General features: G+C 28.8%; 1 protein-coding gene across 1 annotated transcript in view; it reads left to right on the plus strand.

The window, feature by feature from the left end:
- Positions 1–26,621, plus strand: part of slo (calcium-activated potassium channel slo) — a 608,128-nt gene that overhangs the window by 238,925 nt on the left and 342,582 nt on the right. Inside the window, exons 2-3 of the mRNA XM_068393381.1 lie at positions 5,478–5,539; positions 22,015–22,017. Coding sequence (XP_068249482.1) covers positions 5,478–5,539; positions 22,015–22,017 — 65 coding nt within the window. The remainder of the gene's footprint in view (positions 1–5,477; positions 5,540–22,014; positions 22,018–26,621) is intronic.

Here is a 26,621-nt window from a genome sequence, read left to right on the forward strand (position 1 = left end):
TGCATAGTAAAATAATATATCTTATAGATAAGCCTTATATAAATACAGACTCCATAAAAATATGAAATATTGCAATTCATATCTATACTTTCATAATTCTAAAATCAAGGTAAGAATACAGTACAGTATTTTATTTCAAGAGAATGAATGTTTCCGTAACATCACAGATCAAATAAAATACAAAATTTGTTAAGCACGCTTTGAAGTATTTTGAAAATAAAAACAAAATACCAATAGATAAAAAACAGGATACAAAATACAAAAATACGAAATACAAAATTTACAAATTTCAGATTTTTCATAAAAGACCGAAATAAAAAGTAAAAATACATTAATTCAAAACGAAAGTATAATGAGTGAAAGTTCAGACATTTGATAAAAGGTTAAAATACAGATGAACAGAGAAAGAGATAAGAACATAACACTAATTTCCCTTTCAGAAGAAAATAAAAAAATATTATTTTTACAACCTAAGCCGTATGATCAGTCATATATTTACATTTCAAAGACTCGCTCAATGCAAATATCAGAAATGATTTCTCTACCATTATTAAGTAGGTCGGCTGTGACAGAAGGATAATCGATACTTAATAAAATAATCAATAAGACATTGATTAATTCACTAAACTCTTTATATGTTTTGACTTCAATATATATATATATATATATATATAGATATTTATTTATATAAATATATATGTATATATATATGCATATATATATATATATATATATGTATATATATGTATGTATATATATATATATATATATATACTGTATACACATATATGCTATGTATGTATATATATATATATATATATACATACACATATACACAACGACAATAACAACAAATGCTGCCGTTTTTATTACACTGCAGGACAAAGGCCTGACATGCCCATATTCATGTCTGGGGTTTGGCCAGTTTTCATCACCACGCTGCCCACTTTGGATTGGCGAGGGTGGGAGATTTTCATCTGATCACTCACAGCAAACTAACATAGTATGGGTGGCCCGGACTAGTACAGCTTTGTTGATTAGGGACTTATATATATATATATATATATATATATATATATATATAATATATTACCCTCATATCCTTCAACTCGACTAAGTTATATTTGGTGACTAGTGGGCGGCAGTCTATAACCTATTCCGGACTTAAAAACCGTGAGTGAAGTGCTGTACCACTCAGCTACGTATCATCAATGGCTAACTGCAGCTCCCCATTAATAACCTTTGTCATCATACATCCGTTAATTTCTTTTATCCTAAATTTTATGGCTTATCAGGTGTTATCCGTTACTTCTTTTTCTTTCCTCCCTCAATTAAAAAAAGTAATAATAGCTTCAAGTAAATAAAACAGTTTGAACATATTTCCTAAATAACTTGACAACACCTATGGGGCTTCCAGTCAAAAATTCACCAAAAGAAAATTCCAATTCATGCTATACTAAACTGGAATTATCTTCATTCTTCAATGTCATGCAACCTTATAAATAACCAAATGCATGTTAAACAAACTTCAATCCTTTAGGTAAAAAAGATCCCAATGTTCTCTATTTCCCAATATAAAGCTCACGCTAAGCCAAGAATTCGAAAGCAACATAAAAAGTTTCACAAGGCAAGAAAGCAAATGGTGCAAATCAGGTTTTATCTGGTTTTTGACTCGATGTAGCTCGGGTCTTAGTGATGTTAAGCAAATGGTGCAAATCCGGGTTTATCTGGTTTTTGACTCGATGTAGCTCGGGTCATAGTGATGTTAAGCAAATGGTGCAAATCCGGGTTTATCTGGTTTTTGACTCGATGTAGCTCGGGTCATAGTGATGTTAAGCAAATGGTGCAAATCAGGTTTTATCTGGTTTTTGACTCGATGTAGCTCGGGTCATAGTGATGTTAAGCAAATGGTGCAAATCCGGGTTTATCTGGTTTTTGACTCGATGTAGCTCGGGTCATAGTGATGTTAAGCAAATGGTGCAAATCCGGGTTTATCTGGTTTTTGACTCGATGTAGCTCGGGTCATAGTGATGTTAAGCAAATGGTGCAAATCCGGTTTTATCTGGTTTCTGACTCCATGAAGCTCGGGTCATAGTGATGTTAAGCAAATGGTGCAAATCCGGGTTTATCTGGTTTTTGACTCGATGTAGCTCGGGTCATAGTGATGTTAAGCAAATGGTGCAAATCCGGTTTTGTCTGGTTTCTCATTCGATATAGCTTGGGCTTAGTGGTGTTAAGCAAATGGTGCAAATCCGGTTTTATCTGGTTTCTGACACGATGTAGCTTGGACCTTAGTGATGTTACCCACAATCACAAACTGCCCTTTTTCCTTTCCCTATAATAACAATTTTAAGAATCTTAATAATAATAATCATTTTAAGATATTTTATTAATAATGATCTTAATAATAAGATCATTTACCAACTAGATTGGTCAAAGAGCTTTCAATTTGGTTTTATCTTACCTTGTAGTGGTTTTTTGAGGATGTCTTATTATTATTATCATTATTATTATTACTAGCTAAGCTACAACCCTAGTTAGAAAAGCAGTTATAAGCCCAAGGACTCCAACAGGGAAAATAGCCCAGTGAGGAAATAACTAAACTATATGAGAAGTAATGAACAATTAATATAAAATATTTTTAGAATAGTAGCCACTTTAAAACAGATCTTTTATATATAAACTATAAAAAGAGGCTTATGTCAGCCGGTTAAACATAAAAACATTTGCGGAAAGTTTGAACTTTTGAAGTTCTACCAATTCAACTACCCTATTTAAGATCAGTCCATTTCTTCAGCTGACACTACAACATATCTAAAGAAAGAATATCCTTCAAACTAAGCCCCATAGAAAGAAAACTTTTATTCCTTTCTGATTTTTCTACCCTCTTTCCCTTACGCCTAACTCACACAAGGGTGTGAGATTGCCATGCCGTCGGCCTTCCCTTGATGAAAGTAATTTTAGAATTATTCTTGAATAAGGAATTATATGCTAAAATTAGATTCGTAAATATAAGCACTAATCAAAATTGGATTTATTATTTATACACATTTCATACCAGAAATTTCCGGGAAACATTCTCTCTCTCTCTCTCTCTCTCTCTCTCTCTCTCTCTCTCTCTCTCTCTCTCTCTCTCTCTCTCTCTCTCGATATACGAACTTTACCATTATGTTGTTAAATACAGATTATTCTCTCTCTCTCTCTCTCTCTCTCTCTCTCTCTCTCTCTCTCTCTCTCTCTAACAACTGTCAGCCTATGAAAAACTTAGTATTGGACTGAGTATATAACACAGGTAGAACTCCTCTGACCCAAAGTGTCTTTTACGTATCATAAATACTTACTAAATAATATAACTAGACTCCTACGAGGAAAATTCCAAGTCATGCTATAGCAATTTGGAATTATCCTAATCTAAAATACCTTGCATTTTTTTTTACAAATTCCGAAATATATAGCTGCTACCCTTTTATAAAAAGTCCCCACGTTCTCTACTTCTCAATATTTAGCGCACGCTAACACCAGAATTCTAATGGAACTTCAACCCTGGAATGGCAACACCGTTCAAAGTGCCAATCCGGTTGTATCCGGTTTCCGGCTCGAAACTGTTTGGCCTAGAGTGATATTACCCGGTTCTTCCGGGGCGACTGGCGGTGGCCTTGTCGTGCTGGGTAACGGTGGCACCCCTTAATCACAAAACACCCTTCTTCTCTCTCTCTCTCTCCTTCTCCCCCTTCCCCCTGCTATATCACGCCCACTCCGTATGTAGTTATTGGACTGACACTGCAAATAATCTAAACTGGACAATTACTTTAATCTTGAATGATAAAATTCGTCTATTCCTTCATCACACCATCTTCCATACTTCAATTCTCAATTGTAGGTTAACTTACTTAATTTATGATGTTGCTGTATTACAGTCTCTCTCTCTCTCTCTCTCTCTCTCTCTCTCTCTCTCAACCCATGAAAAATTCACTTCTTTCCTAGTTCTAAGGTTCCAAGGTTTGTAGGTATGAAGGTTTGCTGTCTGCTACAATAGAAGGGAGTATGATCAATGCATGTGGGGGTCAAGGAAGGGTATCGACAAAGAAGGGAGGGAGGGATGAAGGGAGGGGTGTAGGGAGGGAACTGAATACTTAAAAAGAAATTCCTGGAGTCGTCTTCATAATTCATCAGCTCGAAGCCAAGGCGTTGTGACGATAAACACAACGAACCAAATTGGTTTTACATGTAAAATGATACACAGACAAGTGTGTATATACAGGGATCCACATGGACTCAATGATACATAGGCATGTTTGGGCGCTCTAAAAACATATGTATATTAATAAGTCTAGTTATAAAGATGCAAAAACGAGATATAAAAGAAAATAATTCTAAATATGAAGCAAATATTATAATACAATATACAAGAAAATATGATCCATTCGACTTTGGTTACTAGGGTTTATTATTATTATTATTAATAATAATAATAATAATAATAATAATAATAATAATAATATCATGAACTGTTACTACAGAAAGCAAATTTTACGGACAAATACAAAAACAATTATAATAATAATAAATAATCATCATCATTTCATCAAAAACGCAAATAAAATCGGACAAGTACAAAAATCATAATAATATAATAATGATAATCATCATTAATACAAAAACAAATAAAATGAGATAAAACAGTTGAAAATAATAATAATAATAATATTAAAAGATAAAAAAATAACTAGATAAAATGATAAATATAATAAAATAAATTGTAATAACATTATACAATGATGACCACAACACCAACTACCACAGCAACAACAACAAAAATAACAATAAAATTAAATGATAAAAAAAATAATTAGATAAAATAAACGATAATAATGAAATTGCAATAACAATATGCAATCATCATCATAATAATAATAATAATAATAATAATAATAATAATAATAATAATAATTATATCAATAATAATAATAAACAAATAACAAAAATAATCAGATGATAATAATAATAAAATTAATTGTAATAACAATATACAATGATAACCACAACAACAGCAAAGATAATAATAATAATAATAATAATAATAATAATAATAATATAATAATAATAATAATAATAATAATATAATAATAATAATAATAATGATAATCATAATAATAACATTAAATAGCAAAAATAATTAGATAAAATAATAATAATAAAATCAATTGTAATAGAAATACACAATGATAACCCCAACAACAACAACAACAACAACAAAAATAACTGCAATAACAACAATAAGATTAAATGATAAAAAAAATAATGATGAAATAATAACAATGATAATGAAATCAAGTGTAGTAGTAGTAGTAATAATAATAATAATAATAATAATAATAATAATAATAATAATAATAATAATAAAGACAAAAACAGCAAATAAAGATAATCATATGTAAAATAATAATAACAACTATTTCTTCTTTCTTCTTCTTCAGGTCGTGCTGGTGTTCATCCTCAGTATTGCCTCCCTCGTCATCTACTTCATCGATGCATCAAAGTAAGTTTAAAAAAAAAAAAAAAAAAAAAAAAAAAAAAAAAAAAAAAAAATCAAAGTTCGTTCTTATTCTAATTTAATACATTACCTCTGTCCAGAGGGAAAGGGGCTCTGTTGTTGTTTTATTTATTTTTTTCTTATTTTCTTATCCCCCCAAATTGTAATTAATTTCAATCCCTTTCCAATCCCTTTGTATTTATTGAGTTTTTTAACAGTTCACTATGTCTCAATAGAGTGATCAATAGGTAAAAAAATAAGAAATTTAATTCAGGATTTAATTTAATTTCTTTTTCTTGCAAAGGTAAATAGACTAAGGTGTTTTTATTGCAACATTATTCAACATTTAGATGATACATGAATGAAAGAAACAGTTTGCGATGAAGGAATCTAATTTTAATCAAGACAATTATAGTCATAAAAAAATGGAAGAAAATTTTCCAATAATTGATCATAGAGGTATTGACAATTATGAATTAATATATATATATATATATATATATATATATATATATATATATATATATATATGTATATATATATATATATATATATATATATATATATATATATATATATATATATATATATATATATATATATATATATATATATATATATATATATATATATATATATATATATATATATATATATATATATCATCAAATAAGCCGTTATAACCATTTATAGACGGACTAACGTAAGAAAAGGCAATTTTCCAATAATACAAACTGATAATAAGTTTCCCATTCAAATAAAGACACCTTATTCTGTTACTGGGCTACGATTTAGTTATAATGTTAACGACAGATCTTACAAGGTAATATTGGAAGTGCCTTTATGATATATCTCTTTAAACATTTCTAGGTATGATTAATATTTATATCTATATATATATATATATATATATATATATATATATATATATATATATATATATATATATATACATGTATATATATATATATATACACATGTATATATATACACATGTATATATATATATATATATATATATATATATATATATATATATATATATATATATATATATATATATATATAATGTCTTACAAAGGTAGAAAATATATCATTTCATAGAGAAGGAAATACTGAAAACGCATTGTAAGAATGTTGATGGCACAAATATTTTTGTTTAAAGAAAATTCAAAACGCGTAAATTAATTGAGATCTTATTCATATACATTATCCATTTTAACAATACGAGTCATAACCTATCAAATTTTTAAGCAAAAAAAAAAAAAAAACTTGCAGATATATATTTTTGAATTTTTGAATTCTAGTTACTGCAATCTAGTGGTCATTTTCATTTTGATTTCAATGCTTTTCCAGTAGTTCCTTTACATTTCAAAATATTTTAGGACTGTCTCAAGTACAAAACGTTAGGCCTAAGAGCATTGACCAATAATAATCTAATATTTCCAAAAAGAGTAACAAAATCATAGGAAAAACGACAGTAAAGATCCAATTATGCTGCCAAGGAGCTGCTGTACAGCGCTCCATTATGCTGTGACACAGCAGCTGCATTACGTATATACATCAGTGGTCTGCACCATATGTGCTGTATCTTGCATGCTGTCCCTCTTATTGCCCCTAACCCCATCCCTGCAAAGACTTCGACCACCACCTGTAACCCCATCCCCCACCCCTTAAAAAAAATTTTCAACACTACCGACTGTGCAAACACATGTCATGTATATTTATCACTATTTTTAATCTTTTTCGTCATCAGTTTTTAAGTCTTTTTTTTATATTCACTCTAATGGCCTCTTTTCATTAATGAAACTGAACAGTTGCAATGATGCATTCACTCATATTTCATTCATACAGTCAAACCTAAATATACATATTTACACATTTCAACATGAATATATATACATTTAAACGTTCACATACAAATGTATATGTTAACACAATGAAGATACATACTTTTTTAATGATTAAGAGACATGTATACATGTTTATACGAATGATTTTCAGTAAAATTGACTATGCATATTACACAACACAATCACATATTAAATAAAATCATATCAGTAGGATAACATAAGTGTCTAGTTTACTTCAAAAGATGTACAAAATTTCTTTTACACACAATTTTCCTTTAGAGAAACTGAATCTAGTTTATTAAATCACATTCCATTCAGTTAAGTGTATTTTCACTTTTCCCTTGTCAATGCCACGTTTTTTCCTTCTAAGAGTTCCACTCTTATCACACGATGACACTTTTCTTTACGGCCCATTCAATGCCACGCTTTTCACTTTCCTGGTTCACATTCTAGCCGCTAGATGTCTCTAATACAATATTTAAAGTTAATACTACACTGAGACACTTTTTCTTGCGTATCATTTATCGGTGTTACACTGTGTTTTCTTCTTCAATTCTTGGTATTCTCTCTATTTAAAAGGTACAATAATCCCCCTTATTTAGTTCTATGTTCCAACATTAGTAACATCAGTAATATTCTCGTTAGCTGACCCATAACTATTTTTACTACTGACATATCTATATCTCGACAACATAATTTAATTTGTACTAAATTGTTGCACTACATAACATGAAGCAATAAAAATTTTCTATCAAATAATGGGAAAAAATACAACTAAAAACATACATTATTTCAGTCATTATTCAATATCTTCAAATACCATTAAGAAATATCAAGAATATCTTTCTGAATTATATCTTTCATCTAATCTCTATATTCCTTTGACAGTAAATATTCTAGTGAAGTTCAAAATCGAGTAAAGCAAAAATGTACCAGTTCAAAAAATTATTAACAAAGTTCAACCACTTACAAACGCACACCAAGCTCATCCATTTGATACTCCTAAAAGCAGTATCTACTAAACACGTTAATTACATCCATTTAGGGTCGGTACAACCATTAACTGCAAATCGAACTCATCCATTTTCTATCTATAAAAACGGAATTTATATAACATTTTCAACATATTTAGTATCACTTTAATCACTAACAGTCACACTTATCTCATTAGCATAGCTACAGGGTGTCAAAAAAAATCCCAAATAATCCTGCGATCCAATGAAGCTATCTAGTATCGCTACAACTACCACCTACCAAATATGTATATCCTATTAAGTATAGCTAAAGAAAATATAAATTTTGTCTTGCAACACCCTGTATCTACTGAAGGCATCTAACTTGTTCATTCTGGCTTGCCACAACAATATCTGCCAAAACAATTTATCTATTTTGTCTTGCCACAAAAACAAAACAAAAAATAAAAAACAAAAATCCACATCAATTCACGCATTTTGGTTTGCCTCAACAATACCTACCAAAACAATTTACCCATTCTGTCTTGCCTCGACTGATATCAACCAAAATTATCAGCAATTCTATCATATCACAAAATATCTACTGAAGAAATAAACCAATTTTGTCTTGCAACAACAATATACAGCATATAAAAATAATTTACCCATTTTGTATTGCCGCAACCAATATCTGCCAAACCAATTCATCTTTTTTTTTTTTTTTTCATGCCATGACCAATATCTACAAAACCATTTCACCTTTTTTGTCTTGCCATGGCCTATATCTACTAAACCATTTCACCTTTTTTGTCTTGCCATGACCTATATCTACAAAACCATTTCACCTTTTTTGTCTTGCCATGGCCTATATCTACTAAACCATTTCACCTTTTTTGTCTTGCCATGACCTATATCTACTAAACCATTTCACCTTTTTTTGTCTTGCCATGACCTACAGTATATCTACAAAACCATTTCACCTTTTTTGTCTTGCCATGGCCTATATCTACTAAACCATTTCACCTTTTTTGTCTTGCCATGACCTATATCTACTAAACCATTTCACCTTTTTTTTGTCTTGCCATGACCTAGAGTATATCTACTAAACCATTTCACCTTTTTTGTCTTGCCATGACCTATATCTACTAAACCATTTCACCTTTTTTGTCTTGCCATGACCTATATCTACTAAACCATTTCACCTTTTTTGTCTTGCCATGGCCTATATCTACTAAACCATTTCACCTTTTTTGTCTTGCCATGACCTATATCTACTAAACCATTTCACCTTTTATTTGTCTTGCCATGACCTACAGTATATCTACTAAACCATTTCACCTTTTTTGTCTCGGCATGACCAATATCTATCAAACCATTTCACCCTTTTTTTTTTGTCTTGCCATGACCAATATCTACAAAACCATTTCACCTTTATCTTGCCATGACCAATATCTATCAAACCATTTCACCTATTTTGTCTTGCCATGACCTATATCTACTAAACCATTTGACATTTTTGTCTTGCCACGACCAAATATCTACCAAACCAATTCAATCATTTTGTCTTAAAACAACCAATATCTACAAACCATTTCACCCTTTTTTTGTCTTGCCACAACCAAATATCTACCAAACCAATTCGATCCTTTTATCTTGAAACAACCAATACCTACCAAACCAATTCAATCATTTTGTCTTGAAACAACCAATATCTACCAAACCATTTCACCTTATTTGTCTTGCCCCGAGCATATATCTACCGAACCAATTTAATTATTTTGTCTTGAAACAACAAATATCTACCAAACCAATTCAATCATTTTGTCTTAAAACAACCAATACCTACCAAACCAATTCAATCATTTTGTCTTGAAACAACCAAGATCTACCAAACCATTTCACCTTATTTGTCTTGCCCCGAGCATATATCTACCAAACCAATTCAATCATTTTGTCTTGAAACAACTAATATCTACCAAACCAATTCAATCATTTTGTCTTGAAACAACCAATATCTACCAAACCATTTCCCCTTTTTTGTCTTGCCCCGACCAAATATCTACCAAACCAATTCATTCTTTTTGTCTTAAAACAACCAATATATACCCAACCTATTCAATCATTTTGTCTTGAAACAACCAATATCTAACAAACCAATTCAATAATTTTGTCTTGAAACAACCAATATCTAACAAACCATTTCACCTTTTTTGTCTTTCCACGACCAAATATCTACCAAACCAATTCCATTAGTTTGTCTTGAAACAACCAATATATACCAAACCAATTCAATCCCTTTGTCTTGAAACAACCAATATCTACCAAACCAATTCAATCATTTTGTCTTGAAACAACTAATATCTACCAAACCCATTCAATCCTTTTGTCTTGAATCAACTAATATCTACCAAACCATTTCACCTTTATTGTTTTGCCACGATCAAATACTTTCCCGACAAATTCAACCATTTTGTCTTAAAACAACCAATATGTACCAAACCATATCAATTCACCATTTTTTGTCTTGCCACGACCAAATATATATCAAATCAATTCAATAATTTTGTCTTGAAACAACCCATATATACCAAACCATTTTACTTTTTTTTCTTGCCATGACCGATACCAAACTAACTCATTCAACCATTTTGTCTTGAAACAACCAATATCTACCTAACAAAGTCACCCCTTCTGTCAAGCTATAGCCAATCCGTACAAAAACTCCTCCTATTCAGTATCAGTAAAGAAATACCATTCAACTTTTATTCCAGCATAACATCACCGTAATACATAAGTAAAATCCGTCTCCCATGTATTCCATTCCATCAGAATAAAACCCAAAAACAGCCACAAAAAACCAAACTCTCACTACAAAATCTTAATCGTAAAAATAATACATTTTTATGTCTACGAATAAAGATATTAAATCCTTAATTAGTTCCTATGCTCATTGAGGCCTTCCTCCAACATCCCCAAATTAGCAGCTATTCTTCCCTAACTCTCACCCCCCCTCCCCAAAAGAGAATAACCGCCCCTCCCCCCCTAACATCTCCTCAGCTCATTCATCCACACCATGCTTCATCTGTCACTCAATCATCAATAACATCGACGATGAAGACGTCAGCAAAAGACTAATTATCGCCTTCCGAGAGATTCCGAGGTTTGCCAAGTTAATGACAGTTATTGTACATCAGTCAAAGCGTTGCGACTTCATACACAGAGGGGTTCCGAGTGCTGATTATATTTCGGAAATGTCAATCATTTCGTTATCGTTTTTCTATTGCCTCTTGTGATCCAGGGATTTGAGATCTATATTAAATTTAGCAAGTTTCACAGTCTCTAGATATATAGTTAAATTGAAGATTGATTGTACAATCACAGTCAAATCTTTGACTATCAATAAATAGAGGAGAAACTAATTATTGTTTATATTCTAAAACTAGAGAAGCACTCAGTGTGCAGACCTCCGACACGGCAACTTGTCAATCGAAACCAACTTGCCTTTCCCAGAGTCAAATTAGATCGTAGACTTATTTGAAGTCTGTGTGACAACCATGTGTGAACTTGGGGTTAAGGTTAGGATTAATTCAGTTGCCCATTTGCTCGACCTTGACCTTTGACCTAGGACTTTCAAAATTGAATCACTACCACATCTAAATATAATAATTAATCCCTGAAAGTTTCACTACTATCTGAGTAAAATTATGGCCAGGAGGTTGTTCGCAAACAAACAAACAAACAGAAAAACGGACAAACATGGGCGAAAACACAACCTCCTTCCAACTTCGTTGGCTGAGGTAAAAAGTCGAATGAAATGGACAGCCCTTTTTTTCTACAGTCAACAATTTCGTCTTTTCAATATACAAAAAAAAAATGCACAAACCAAAACATCTTTTTTATGATTGCTTGATTGATTTAGAGTGATCTGGCATCCTGACTTTTTAAAAATACAGCCAGGATATTTCAGGAGTACTTATTTCATTGGACCAAAACTGAGCTAATGCTAAAGGAAACACTTGAAAAGGAATCAAAGGAACAGCATTCTACAGTTAGGAGGACTGTCGACAGTTACTTCTTATGGGTTCTGATTCAAGCTCATAATAGAAAAAATTTCCTAAATTTCGGGAAATGAGAGCGTTTATTTTTCATGTGAAATAACAAGAGGATGCAACTGAGATTATCATTACTTATAGGGTCGCTCGTGTGTATCTAGAAAGTATTTATACATACAAATGCTAATATACATATGTCTATTTATATATATACAGTATATATATATATATATATATATATATATATATATATATATATATATATATATATATATATATATATGTGTGTGTGTGTGTATATATATATATATATATATATATATATATATATATATATATATATATATATATATATGTATATATATAACAAAAGCAACAACAACTGTAGCCATTCCCAGTCCACTGCAGGACAAAAGCCTGCAAACATGTGAAAATACTATGAAAATACTTTTAGTATAAAAAACTAAAAACTGATAAACTTACTACGCACATCAGGCAGCAAATCCCAAGAATTCCACCATCATTAACCCAAACATTAAAGAAAAAAAAATAACTCAAACAAGCACATTCTGCACTTTAGAGCGCACCTACAAATCACAAAAAAAGGAAGAAGAACGAAAAGAAAGAAATGCGCAACACTGTAAGCGCTGCAATAAATCAAATCCTGATATACTGGCCTCACGATTTACTAAGAAATGAAAATCTTTACAAATCACTGAGCGAATGAAATCATTGCTACGATTGAAGCTTTTCAGAGCATAAATACAATCGGGGACTGACGAATAACAGAGCTCTAGAATATACAGTTTGAAATGATATAGTGCCGTTGGGAGTAAAAACACCCGTAGGGTAAAAGTCTTTTAAATTGTCGTGAAATAAATATCAAAATACAGTTCACACCATAATTACTCACAAATCTTAGGAAAATTGAATTCAATTGTAAGCTTTAAAAGCTGTAAGTTTCCATTCTTATTATTATTATTATTATTATTATTACTTGCTCAGCTACACCCCTAGTTGGAAAAGCAGGATGTTATAAACCCAAGGGCTCCAACAGGGTAAAATAGCCCAGTGAGGAAAGTAAATAATGAAATAAATAAATTATAAGAGAAGTAATAAATAACAAATAATATTCTTTAAAATCAGCAGCAACAAATAGATGTCATATATGAACAGACTCATGTCCGCCTGCTCAACATAAAAGCATTCGCTGCAAGTATATCTTTTACCACAATTCTCTAATAGAAGCAAAACCATAATAAATCATAGCCATTGAAATGAATAACGTGATGGTTGCCTTGTAGATAGAATAACAGGCCAGATTGAAACGTAGAAAACACGGGTCTTCCACTGTCTTGGGGTAGAGTGTTCTCTCTTGCTTGAGGGTACACTCGGCCACACTATTCTACCTTATTTCTCTTTCTCTTTTTTTTCTTAAAAGTTTTTTAAAGTTTATATATGAAAGATTTATTCTAAGAGTTTTAATTTACTTCTATCTTACTTTATTTATTTCCTTATTTCCTTTCCTCACTGGGCTATTTTTACCTGTTGGAGCCCTTGGGGTTATGGCATTCTGCTTTTCCAACTAGGGATGTAGCTTAGCAAGTAATAATAATAATAATAATAATAATAATAATAATAATAATAATAACAACAACGGATGGTAATAAATATGACAAAGGAGAACAGTGGAGTCATAGATAACTGTTTATCTTTATGACCACTTGAAGACTTTTTAGGACCCATTTTAGCATAATTTTCAAACATTCGTTAGTCAGTCAAGATGATTAACATTGTTATCAAGTATCTGTTTTTAAACAGTTGAAATATCTGCGGCAAAATGTATATTAGAAATCTCAAAATATTTATACTAAATCAAGAAAGTTTTAGTAAAGGCTTACGCAGTGACTTGATATTTTCATTATAAATCTATGTGAAAATAACGGATTAAATCAGTTTGTTATAAAACGATATCTATTAAAAATTCAATACAGATTGAGAGATAAAAGAGCAGAAATTAAAAACGAAATTAATAAAGTAAAATATATGGGGTTAACACACGTGAGAGAGAGAGAGAGAGAGAGAGAGAGAGAGAGAGAGAGAGAGAGAGAGAGAGAGAGAGAGAGAGACTTCTTAACCAGAGGTACGATCACTGAATTACATCAAAGCCAAATCATTCAAAATAAATTTAATAGAATATTAACTTTTTTACCTGTTTTTTGAGACAATATTCAAAAGCATACTCATCCCAACATACAAGGAGAATTTTATTGCTGTAGAAATCAAGTTATGTAAACAAAATTGGAATAAAAAACTATGACGGAAGAACCAAGAAAATTAAGAAATTGTGATATTCTTGCAATACAGTACTGCTTTAGACAATGATTGGGCAAAATTCTTACTCTATAGGACTGGTGTCTTTTGTAGTCAAAGTGAAAAATGCTTGCTTGTTGTCAAAGTAGAAGTTTCTTTACAAATATATATATATATATATATATATATATATATATATATATATATATATATATATATATATATATATATATATATATATACATATATATATATATATATATCAAACTTAAAGTTTCCCATTTTTACTGTCAAGAGTTGTCTTTAATATAATACCATCTTGAGGCATTATCCGTCTTACGGTTTAAAAGCCACAATGAATGGCAGAAGCGAGGGTCAGTGACATTGCCCAATAAAGCAGGACAATGCCCTAGAGGCTGACCATATAACATATGATCAGCGCCCAAGCCCCCTCTCCACCCAACCTAGGACCAAGAATAGCCAGTCAATGGCTGGTGATGACTCAGCAGATAGACCTATAAGCTACCCAAAACACGCCCCCCCCCCCCATCCTTAGCTCACAAGGGTGGTGAGATTGCAGCGACCAAAGGAACTAACGAGCTTGAGCGGGACTAGAACCCAGTCTGGCAATCACCAGCCCATCACAACCTTATTTCTTTTTCAAGTAAAACAGAATATAATAGTAGTAAGGACAGCGGAGTGGTTCCAATAAGTGGTGTCGTTATGGGAATTTCCTTCATGAATAAATAACACGAGACGACGACAAGACGGTGATTTAGACACCAAATTAACTTTTTTTGGTGGCCTGATACAGAGGACACTAAAATTATCTTTCATAAGACGCCATTTTACTTTTTTGTTTACTCAAAATGGCGTGGAAAACAACAAAATGGAGACAGGAAAGAAACATATATTAAATGGAGTTGAAAATCCACGAAATAAAACTCAGCTAAGATTAAAATATGAAATATAAAATTAATATAAAACCTAATTCAAAAAGGCAAATGAACGCAATACATTCACTATTATCAACTATGTTAAAAAAATGGCGTCCAGCTACAAATTGGACCTAGCCTTTCGTATACTTACCTCCGCCAACGACAATGGAAGGATGTTATGTTTTCGCCCCTTTTTGTGTGTTTTTAATTTGTGTGTGCTACGTCTGAACAGCTTCCTGGCCACAACTTTTATCGTTGAGTAACGAAACTTGCAGAGATTAACCGTTATGTAAAAAGCTTGGAATAATTAAATTTTGGAAGGTCAAGGTCAAAGGTCAAGGTCATGGTCCAGCAAAATGTCCAATTCAAGTCATCAGCCATAAGTTTGGACATCGTTGTCAAAGAGACTTCAAACTTGGTTCATATTTGAGTGTAAGAAAATCCATCCCTATCAATACATGTTAAGGCCAAAGGTCAAGGTCAAGCAAAAGGTCGAGAAATAAGCTGTCACGGCCGAGGTCTGCACTCTACTGAGTGCCCCTCTAGTTTAAAATGGCGTCTGGAAGGGAAACCATCAAAGGAGTGCTCTATACTCTTTGCCATCAATTAGCTCTATTATTTTTATTACGACTAACTAAGTTACAATCCTAGTTGTATGCTATAAACCCCTGGGCTTCAACAGGAAACATGGCCAAATGAGGGTAAGAAATAAGGAAACAGCTAGAATAGTGTGTCTAGGTGTACCCTCAAGCAAAAGAACTCTAACCCAAGAAAGTGAAAAACCATGGTACAAAGGCTATGGCACTACACAAGACTAAGAGAACGATGATTTGATTTTGGTGTGGCTTTCCCATAGAAGGAGCTGCTTATCTTAGCTGAAGAGTCTCTTCTACCCTTATTTAAAGGAAAGTAGCAACTGAACAATCTCACTGCAGTAGTTAACCCTCTGAGTGAATAAGAATTTTTGGGTTATCCTAAGTGTTAACAGTTGTATGAAGAAAAATGAGAATGTGTAAAGAATAGGCTAGATTATTCGATGCATGTGTAGGCAAAGGAAAAACAGAGGGATACAATGTAGTACTGTCTGGCCAGTCAAAGGACCAAATAACACACTAGCGGTAGTATCTCACCGGATGGCTGGTGCCTTGGCCAACATACTACGCAATTTAGCAATGAGTTAAGGTTATCCTCTATTGGGACTAAATCCAACTAACCAAGTTTGCTTCTGCTTGTCTAACATTCATTTGCCTAACACATTTGTGGAACTAAGAATTATATGCTAATCTAGAGGAAGAAGATGATAACAGAAAAATGATAAAAAAATATAGAGAGAAAACTAACAATAATACAAAATAAAAACGTTATAATAAAGAGAAAAAATAAAAATAAGTCATAGTGAAAACTAACAATAATAGAAAATAAAAACGTAATAATATAGAGAAAAAATAAAACATATCACAGAGAAACCTAACAATAATAGAAAATAAAAACGTTATAATAAAGAGAAAAAATAAAAACAATAATAGAAAACAAAAACGTAATACTATAGAGAAAAAATAAAAATATACCATAGAGAAAACTAATAATAATAGAAAATAAAAGTGTAATATTATAAAGAAAAAAAATTATATAACAGAAAAAAAGTAACAATAAAAAATAAAAAACGTAGTAATAGAGAAAAAATTAAAAATATTTCACAGAGAAAGCTAACAATAAAAAATAAAAACGTAATATAATAAAGGAAAAAAATATATCACAGAGAAAATTAACAATAAAAAACAAAAAAGTAGTAATATAGAGAAAAAATAACAATATATTACCGAAAAAATTAACAATAATAGAAAATAAAAACGTAATATTATAAAGGAAAAAAATATATCACAGAGAAAAGTAACAATAAAAAATAAAAGCGTAGTAATATAGAGAAAAAATAAAAATATATTACCGAAAAAACTAACAATAATAGAAAATAAAAACGTAATATTATAAAGGAAAAAAATAAATCACAGAGAAAAGTAACAATAAAAAATAAAAACGTAGTGATATAGAGAAAAAATAAAAATATATCACCGAATAAACTAACAATAATAGAAAATAAAAACGTAATATTATAAAGGAAAAAAATAAATCACAGAGAAAAGTAACAATAAAAAATAAAAACGTAATATAATAAAGGAAAAAAATATATCACAGAGAAAATTAACAATAAAAAACAAAAAAGTAGTAATATAGAGAAAAAATAACAATATATTACCGAAAAAATTAACAATAATAGAAAATAAAAACGTAATATTATAAAGGAAAAAAATATATCACAGAGAAAAGTAACAATAAAAAATAAAAGCGTAGTAATATAGAGAAAAAATAAAAATATATTACCGAAAAAACTAACAATAATAGAAAATAAAAACGTAATATTATAAAGGAAAAAAATAAATCACAGAGAAAAGTAACAATAAAAAATAAAAACGTAGTGATATAGAGAAAAAATAAAAATATATCACCGAATAAACTAACAATAATAGAAAATAAAAACGTAATAATATAGAAAAAACCAATAAATTCAGAATCTTCTTCATCTAAGATGCTTTACGAGATAACAAGTACCTTGCACGATACCCCTAACATTACAAATAACATCAACTAGCCATTACCACGACTAGTACTGCTGCTAGTATTAGAGCAGCTATTTTCTCAACTGCTAGTCATTGGTATCTCTAAAAGACTAGTACCAATAAAGCCATTTTAATGTTGAATAAAAATATATAAGATGAGGTTTGGAATTTTGAGTGGATTAATAATGATATATTGGATGATAATAAATTAAAATAATGATAAATGAATGATAATTAAATAGAATAATGATAAATGAATGATAATTAAATAGAATAATAAATGAATGATAATTAAATAGAATAATGATAAATGAATGATAATTAAATAGAATAATGATAAATGAATGATAAATAAATAGAATAATTATAAATGAATGATAATCAAATAGAATAATGATAAATGAATAATTAAATAGAATATTGATAAATGAATGATAAAATAATAGTTAAGAGCAGTTAAATAAATAAACTGAATGAGGTAATTAAGCGCTAATAATATTTATATAAAGGGGATAACCAAATATCAAAACATATATATATATGATACTCGAAAAAAAATTACTTCAAAGGAACTCACATACAGTCAAAATAAAGTCATATAATTTCCATTACATCTTAAAATTCCAAAGTTTCTTTTCGTAAATGAAAATAAAAATATGGATAAAATTTTCGTATTTCAAACTCTTTCATGAATAGAAAATAGTAAAAATTACACTCAAACGCACACACTGCAAGTGGTGGAGGGAGACTTTACTGTAATCGCTCACTAACATGGTTGTTCCTGACTAGTACACCTGTAGCTGTGCTAGTCATGGCGATACGCAAACCCTTTCACCACGTTGAGGTATACCCACACAGTAAGGATATATATATATATATATATATATATATATATATATATATATATATATATATATATATATATATATTACAAGCTAAGCCATAACCCTCGTTGGAAAATCTAGATGCTATAACCCTAAGAGTTCCGACAAGGAAAAATACCCCAGTGAGGAAAGGAAACAAGGACAAAACAAACTACAAAAGAAGTAATATACAATCAAAATGAAATATTTTAAGAACAGTGAAAATACATATATATATATAAATATATATATATATATATATATATATATATTATATATATATATATATATCGTATAATTACACCCCTTCTATTAGGTCAATTCCCGTTAAAGCTAACCATTGATCAAAAAATTTTTACACTTCATAATTAACAGTTCCACATTAAATATCATCTCCAAGAGAGATGAAAACTATAAACTGAAATCACTGATATTCCTTAATAAAGAGGCCAAGAGATACAACGATATCGAAAGAAAAATGCATAAAAAAATGAAAATCCATTATTTTCACTCATTTGAACATCTAATTTGATTCCAGGATTAAAATGAAAGATTATAGGAATATAAATTCGATTTTAATCTTAATATTACTGGATTCTTATGTAATCACAGGATTTTATCACACGATTCAACCCTTGGGATGATTAAATTCCCGGAATCATTACGATTATAATCGTGGGATTAATGAGTTCTGAAAAAAATTATTCTGAGTCATTAATACGATTGAGGAATCATTATAGTTTTTTTCATTATGGAACTAAAATTAATGAATCTTTACTTAATTTCCTCGCTGGGCTATTTTCCCTGTTGGAACTCTTGGGCTTATAGCATCCTGCTTTACCAACTAGGGTTGTAGATTGGCTAATAATAATAATAATAATAATAATAATAATAATAATAATAATAATAATAATAATAATAATAATGCTAAGGTGTCTTCAGCGCAGAAATTCCTTTTGAGCGATAAGTTAACATCAACATATTTCAAACCCTTTGATTTACCATTATAGCGTCAATCGAATTTTCAGAATGTAATAAAACATTTTTTAAAATGGCATTTACGTTATTGATTATGTTTCTATATGAAATTTGGAGAAAAACAACCAGCAAATAAATATAGAATTTATAATAATGTTTAAAATTCTCGTTTCATTCGGATACCGATAATAAATATTCAAGTTGAGTCTACTGTCAAAAATGGAATGAAAAAGACCAATATATTTGAAAAAAATTATCATCAGTCATCAACCATTACCATGATTAAAAAAAAGCTCACTTTCATTATTTAAAAAAAAAAGGTAACCACTATTCACCTCACTTCACCAGACCTGAAAAAACTATCATGAACAAAGTAAGAAAAAAAGAATATCACTAATCACTCCACTCAACCTCACCTGAAAAAAAAAAAAAAACTATCATGAACTAAGAAAAAACCTCATCACTATTCACCTCTCCACCTCATATGTAAAAAATAAACTCACGAAGAAATAAAAACTCATCACTATTCACCCCACTCCATCTCACCTAAAAAAAAAAAAAAAAAAAAAAAAAAAAAAAAAAAAAAAAAAAAAACCCCACGAACAATCATCATCCAATGCACAACTTACACCTATAACAGCAAAGCTTATCACCATAGAATTAGTACATTCCTTGCATGACATCCACTATTCACAGCCGCCGCTGCTGCTATCCTACCAATCCTATAGAATTTTTCAGAAAATAATATCTCGTAGCTTCCTATAGTTAGAACAACGAAACGTCCTTCGAAATCCCTGATGATAAAAAAATATTCCCCCGACGAAAAACTTCTTTATTTATTAATTAGTTTTTTATTACATTTACGAGCTTCCTTCCCGTCTGCTTTACTGTATAATCTAAGTTTGTGAATATATTATTAATGCATAGAATGGTATTGAATGTACTATTTCTTTCATTTTAGATTTAGACCAAGTGATAGGTCCAGTATATCATTAACTAATGCTGGAGAGAATAATATGTGTATTTAGGTTACAAATATGTGTGTACATATTTACTTGAGTGTATATTATTATATATAATGTATATATGTATATATAATGTATATATGTATATATAGGCTATATAAATATACAAGATATATATATATATATATATATATATATATATATATATATATATATATATATATATATATATATATACAGTATATCCACATATATGAATATATATATATATATATATATATATATATATATATATATATATATATATATTTATAAGTATATATAAATATATATTTGTAGTGTATATATATATATATATATATATATATATATATATATATATATATATATATATATATATATATATATATATATATATATATAATAACATCACTCACATATGAAGTCGCTAACTGATGCAATCAACCTTATGTGTGCATTATATCTGTGTTCAGCTATTCATCTGAATCTGTAATTATTATTTCAAGATCTGAACTGGTGTCGTATATATAAAACTGAGCAGCTGTTCTTCCCATCTCTCGTTCCCTGTTTCAAAATTCCTAAAAAAAGGAAGAAAACAAGAGAAACTAAGAGAAGGAAACAAGAGCTGTTCTTGGGTCTTCTGTCTCCTGTCCCTTTGCATTTTTTTTTCTCTTTTTGGAAGTGAATTATACATTATGACAAATCTATAATTATATATCATATATAATTATACACGCATGTAAAATTACATGCGATTATATATATATATATAAATGTATATGTATATATGTATATATCCAAATGCATACAAGACGTTTTGCATATAATAATCATATTCATATACATCTATATATATTACCCTTTATTTTTTCTATCTGCCAATTGTCCTTTTAACTGTTCTTTGATTTTTTGTGTCTTCTCTCCTTCCAGTATGTAAGTTTGACTCATCATTCCGAAGGTCAGTCTTGAGCTTTTCGTGTGGTAGAGAGGCCAGTATGGTACAATTGTTGTATTTCTATCTTTTTATATTATGAAAAAATTATATTCCTTTTTTTAGTTTTTTTTTAAATGTCTGTAATGTAATTTTTTTTCGTAGTTGTACTGAACGTAAGACGTCTTTTTTTTTTTTCGTCTTAAGCCTCGGTGCAAACATTGCTGCTGTACTAGACTGTCCATAAGAGAAAAGCCTTCTTTCAAATTCAAATCATTTTGATGTAAATTGCTATAAAGCTTTTATTATAAAGCTAATATAAAATGGAGAAAATTCATTTTTTCAATTAGCTAAATAATGTAATTTTATATTTCACTATTCTATTAATTTTCAAACTAGAGCTCGAAAATAATATAAATATATATATATATATATATATATATATATATATATATATATATATATATATATATATATATATATATATATATATATATATATATATATATATATATATGTGCATACATATAATATATATACATATATATATATATACATATATATATATACATACATATATATATATATATATATATATATATATATATATATATACTGTATATATATGTACTGTATATATATACATATATATACTGTGTGTATATAGATATATATACATATATATATATTTATATATATATATATATATATATATATATATATATATATATATATATATATATATATGTGTATATATATATTTATATTATTGAATAAAAACTTGTCTCCTCCCACAATCTGACCATCCCCCTTTCAAATACTGTTTCTCAATTTCTCTGGCACCGCAGAGAAGAGAAAGAGAGAAGCATTTACTGCTTCCTCGACAGACTGGTAAAGCAGAGTGTGTGTCTGTGTCTATAACCTTCAATTAGAACTGATAACCACCACAATCACTATTTTTTGTTTTTATTTCCTATTTTTGTTACAAACCAATTAACTCAAATTGACAATAGCTCCCCCCCTAATTTAATTACATGACAAATTCAAAATTGTAGTAGTAAGAAGCTGACCTTTTCAAAACCTACAAAATTTTCGAATTCGTGAAATTTAATATTTTTTTAAAAATTAGGGAAATTTAAATTATGAGAATATAGTATTTTTAATCATCTGTAGAACTATAATTATACCAAATAAAAATCATACAATCTCTACAAAAAAAAAAAAAAAAAAAAAAAATGAATGAATGAATGAAATTAGTTCAAATTTTAAGAATAATCAGAAAATATTTAATTACAGCAACATGAGACAAAATAAAATTAGGATAATGTTTATTGAACAAAATCTGCATTTTTTAAAAACTAAAAAAAAAAAAAACTAAAAAAAAATAAAAATATCAAAAAATATCATAATGAAAAAGTATTCTATAAACTATGAAACAATAACAATGTCGATGCAGCAAAAAGAATTAGAAGATTGGATTCCCAAAAATTTATTCAAAACAGAATTTCTAAATATAAAAAGGCAGCAACTTACGTCAGGAAAAAAAAACTCCGAATTAGCAGCAAGTGATTAATTTGGTGACATTAAGAAAAAAAATCAAAATAAAAGAAAACCCCCCAAAAAACATAATTTAAATGATGCATAGAAAGGTAGCAAAATTTTGAAATAAATATGAATATTACACTTATTACAATTAGTTGCTTAACTTACATGATAGGAAGCACCTACATGCACTTACATTATTTTGCTTAAATTTAAACACATTCATACACGTGTATATATAGCTATATATATATATATATATATATATATATATATATATATATATATATATATATATATATATATATATATATATATATACATATATATATATATATATATATATATATATATATATATATATATATACATAAATATACCTATACATATACATATAAATACAGTACAGTATACATAGACATGTTTACATGTATGTAAATACAGTTCTTGTACATGATAAATATGTACCTATACTATATAGTTTCTACATATATATGTGTGCAGATTATGTAAATCTAGATTTTGTATACACATATACACACACACATATATATATGTATATATATATATGTATATATATATATTTATATATATATATGTGTGTGCGTGTATGTGTATATAAATACTTACATATATATATATATATATATATATATATATATATATATATATATATATACAGTATATATATATATATATATATATATATATATATATATATATATATACTATATATACATATATATATACACACACACACACACACATATATATATATATATATATATATATATACTATACGCACACACATATAAACATATAAATCAGAAGTACAAAAATTAGTAATCACATACAAACATACAAATAACTCCTACAAAATACAAATAGAATTGTACAGGAGAAAAAAAAATTCACCAAAAAATCTAGAAAGCAAATCTTAGTAAATTATATTAAAAAAATGCATTCTATGTTAGTCTCCCCCTCCCCCTTTCACATACCTATCAAAAGGCAATAAATAAAAACATAGATCTATATTTTAGCTAAACACCTCCCCCCCCCCCTCCCCTCACCAAAATAAGCACAATAGATAACAAATGCTTGAAGACGTTGATTAGACCTTGAATTAACAAATAATAATATTAGCTATAACCCACACGTCCCCTCCCCCTCACCCCCACCACAGCATTGCTAGAACAATGTTGCAAAACTATTCACTAACCTAACTTTAAAAACTCTTGCCTGGAAATGGTTACTCATAACTCCTTATCAATGTTGTCATTTTCATAGCTAGATTGATAACCATGCTTGAGACTATAAGTAGATCTACATAATGTTTTTTTTTTAATAACGAAGTATATATTGTAAATGCAGTACTAGATACAACTGTATGTAATGTTGGATGACAATTAAGTGTATATATTGTACATTATATTTAACATAGATATTTGGCTAAGCATAGTGCACTCAAATAATTTTCCCTTAGCTATAAACTTTTTTGTTTTGAATTAGGAACCTCTGATATGTAAAGTAGATATTACAATTTATTCATATATAGTTTATAGCATCAATAGAAGAAATAGAATGAATTAGCTGTGTCACGTAACTTCCCCCTAAACCGTAATCTTGAAGTGCCTGTGTGTTTAATGCAAACTTATCTATCAATTTAGAGACCCCTTTGTAGTCTTATTCATTTTTTATGTAGCTCAGATCTATAATAATTAATAATAAAAATATATATATATGCCTTCTTAGACCTCAGTAGATTAAATAGTCTTGGAGATGAAGGTATGTGATTACCTTGTAAAAATAATATTACCCTTATGTGCCTTGAAACTGTATATGTATTTATGCCATGTAAATAAATATGTACTATACCAATTTTCTTGAAAGATGATAAGCACCCAAACCAATATAGGATTGTGATATTTCAAGAGGGACATGGATGACCTCAGGTCATCTCAAAAGGTAAAAGGTCATGTGCAGCAAAGACTATTTCATTTATGTGTACCTTTCTGAAAATCTTTCCAGCAGATAATTTAGGAGGTAATACAGAATTTATATATATATGTGTGTTGAATAAAAATATGGTAACTGTTTTAACCTACGAATTGAGTTTATCTGTTATGTACAAAATACATTATTGTATCCACAGATTATTCTAAAATACGAATAAAAATATGAGCTTAGTTAATATAATACATACATACATGCATACATACATACACATATACATATAAACTGTATATATATATATATATATATATATATATATATATATATATATATATATATACATATACATATACACATACATACATACATATATAAAATCTATATATACATTGTATATAGATATTATATATATACATAGCTATAGAAAATTTATATATATATATATATATATATATATATATATATATATATATATATATACAAATATATATACACACCGTATATATAATTTTACTTCATCTTCTAGATTTACATACGAGTAACTATTACAGGGAAATTAGGATGAATCATATCTCGTGAAAATGGTAACTGTATAAATCATCAGTTTAATACTGATATGAGGATATTATTCACTAGGGTAATCTTTGCGTAATGTATTTGACGCGTGCGGATAAATTATTGCCTGCAGCCTGATATACTGTATATAATGAAGGCTATACAGAATATCCTGCATGAAAATATTGGTAAAGAACTTTATCATATATATATATATATATATATATATATATATATATATATATATATATATATATATATATATATATATATATATATATATAGTATTAATTTATAATAGTTTAATGTCTATCGACGGTTCATGATATATGCATTCAGTATTATTGAATGGGATTAAAGAATATTCAATTTTAATATTTACTTTCCAGGTTATTAAAAATAATTTTTAGAATAGTAAATACATTTCATTGTCAACGATGTAATGTAACTAATCAGAATTCATGAAATATACTTTATCTAAAATGGCAAACGAATCGTAAACCGAAACGCGTAGTCGTAAACCGAAACATGCAGAGTAAAAAAAGAAACCGATTAG

Source organism: Palaemon carinicauda, chromosome 19 (genome assembly GCF_036898095.1).
Source record: "Palaemon carinicauda isolate YSFRI2023 chromosome 19, ASM3689809v2, whole genome shotgun sequence".
Taxonomy (NCBI): Eukaryota; Metazoa; Arthropoda; class Malacostraca; order Decapoda; family Palaemonidae; genus Palaemon; species Palaemon carinicauda.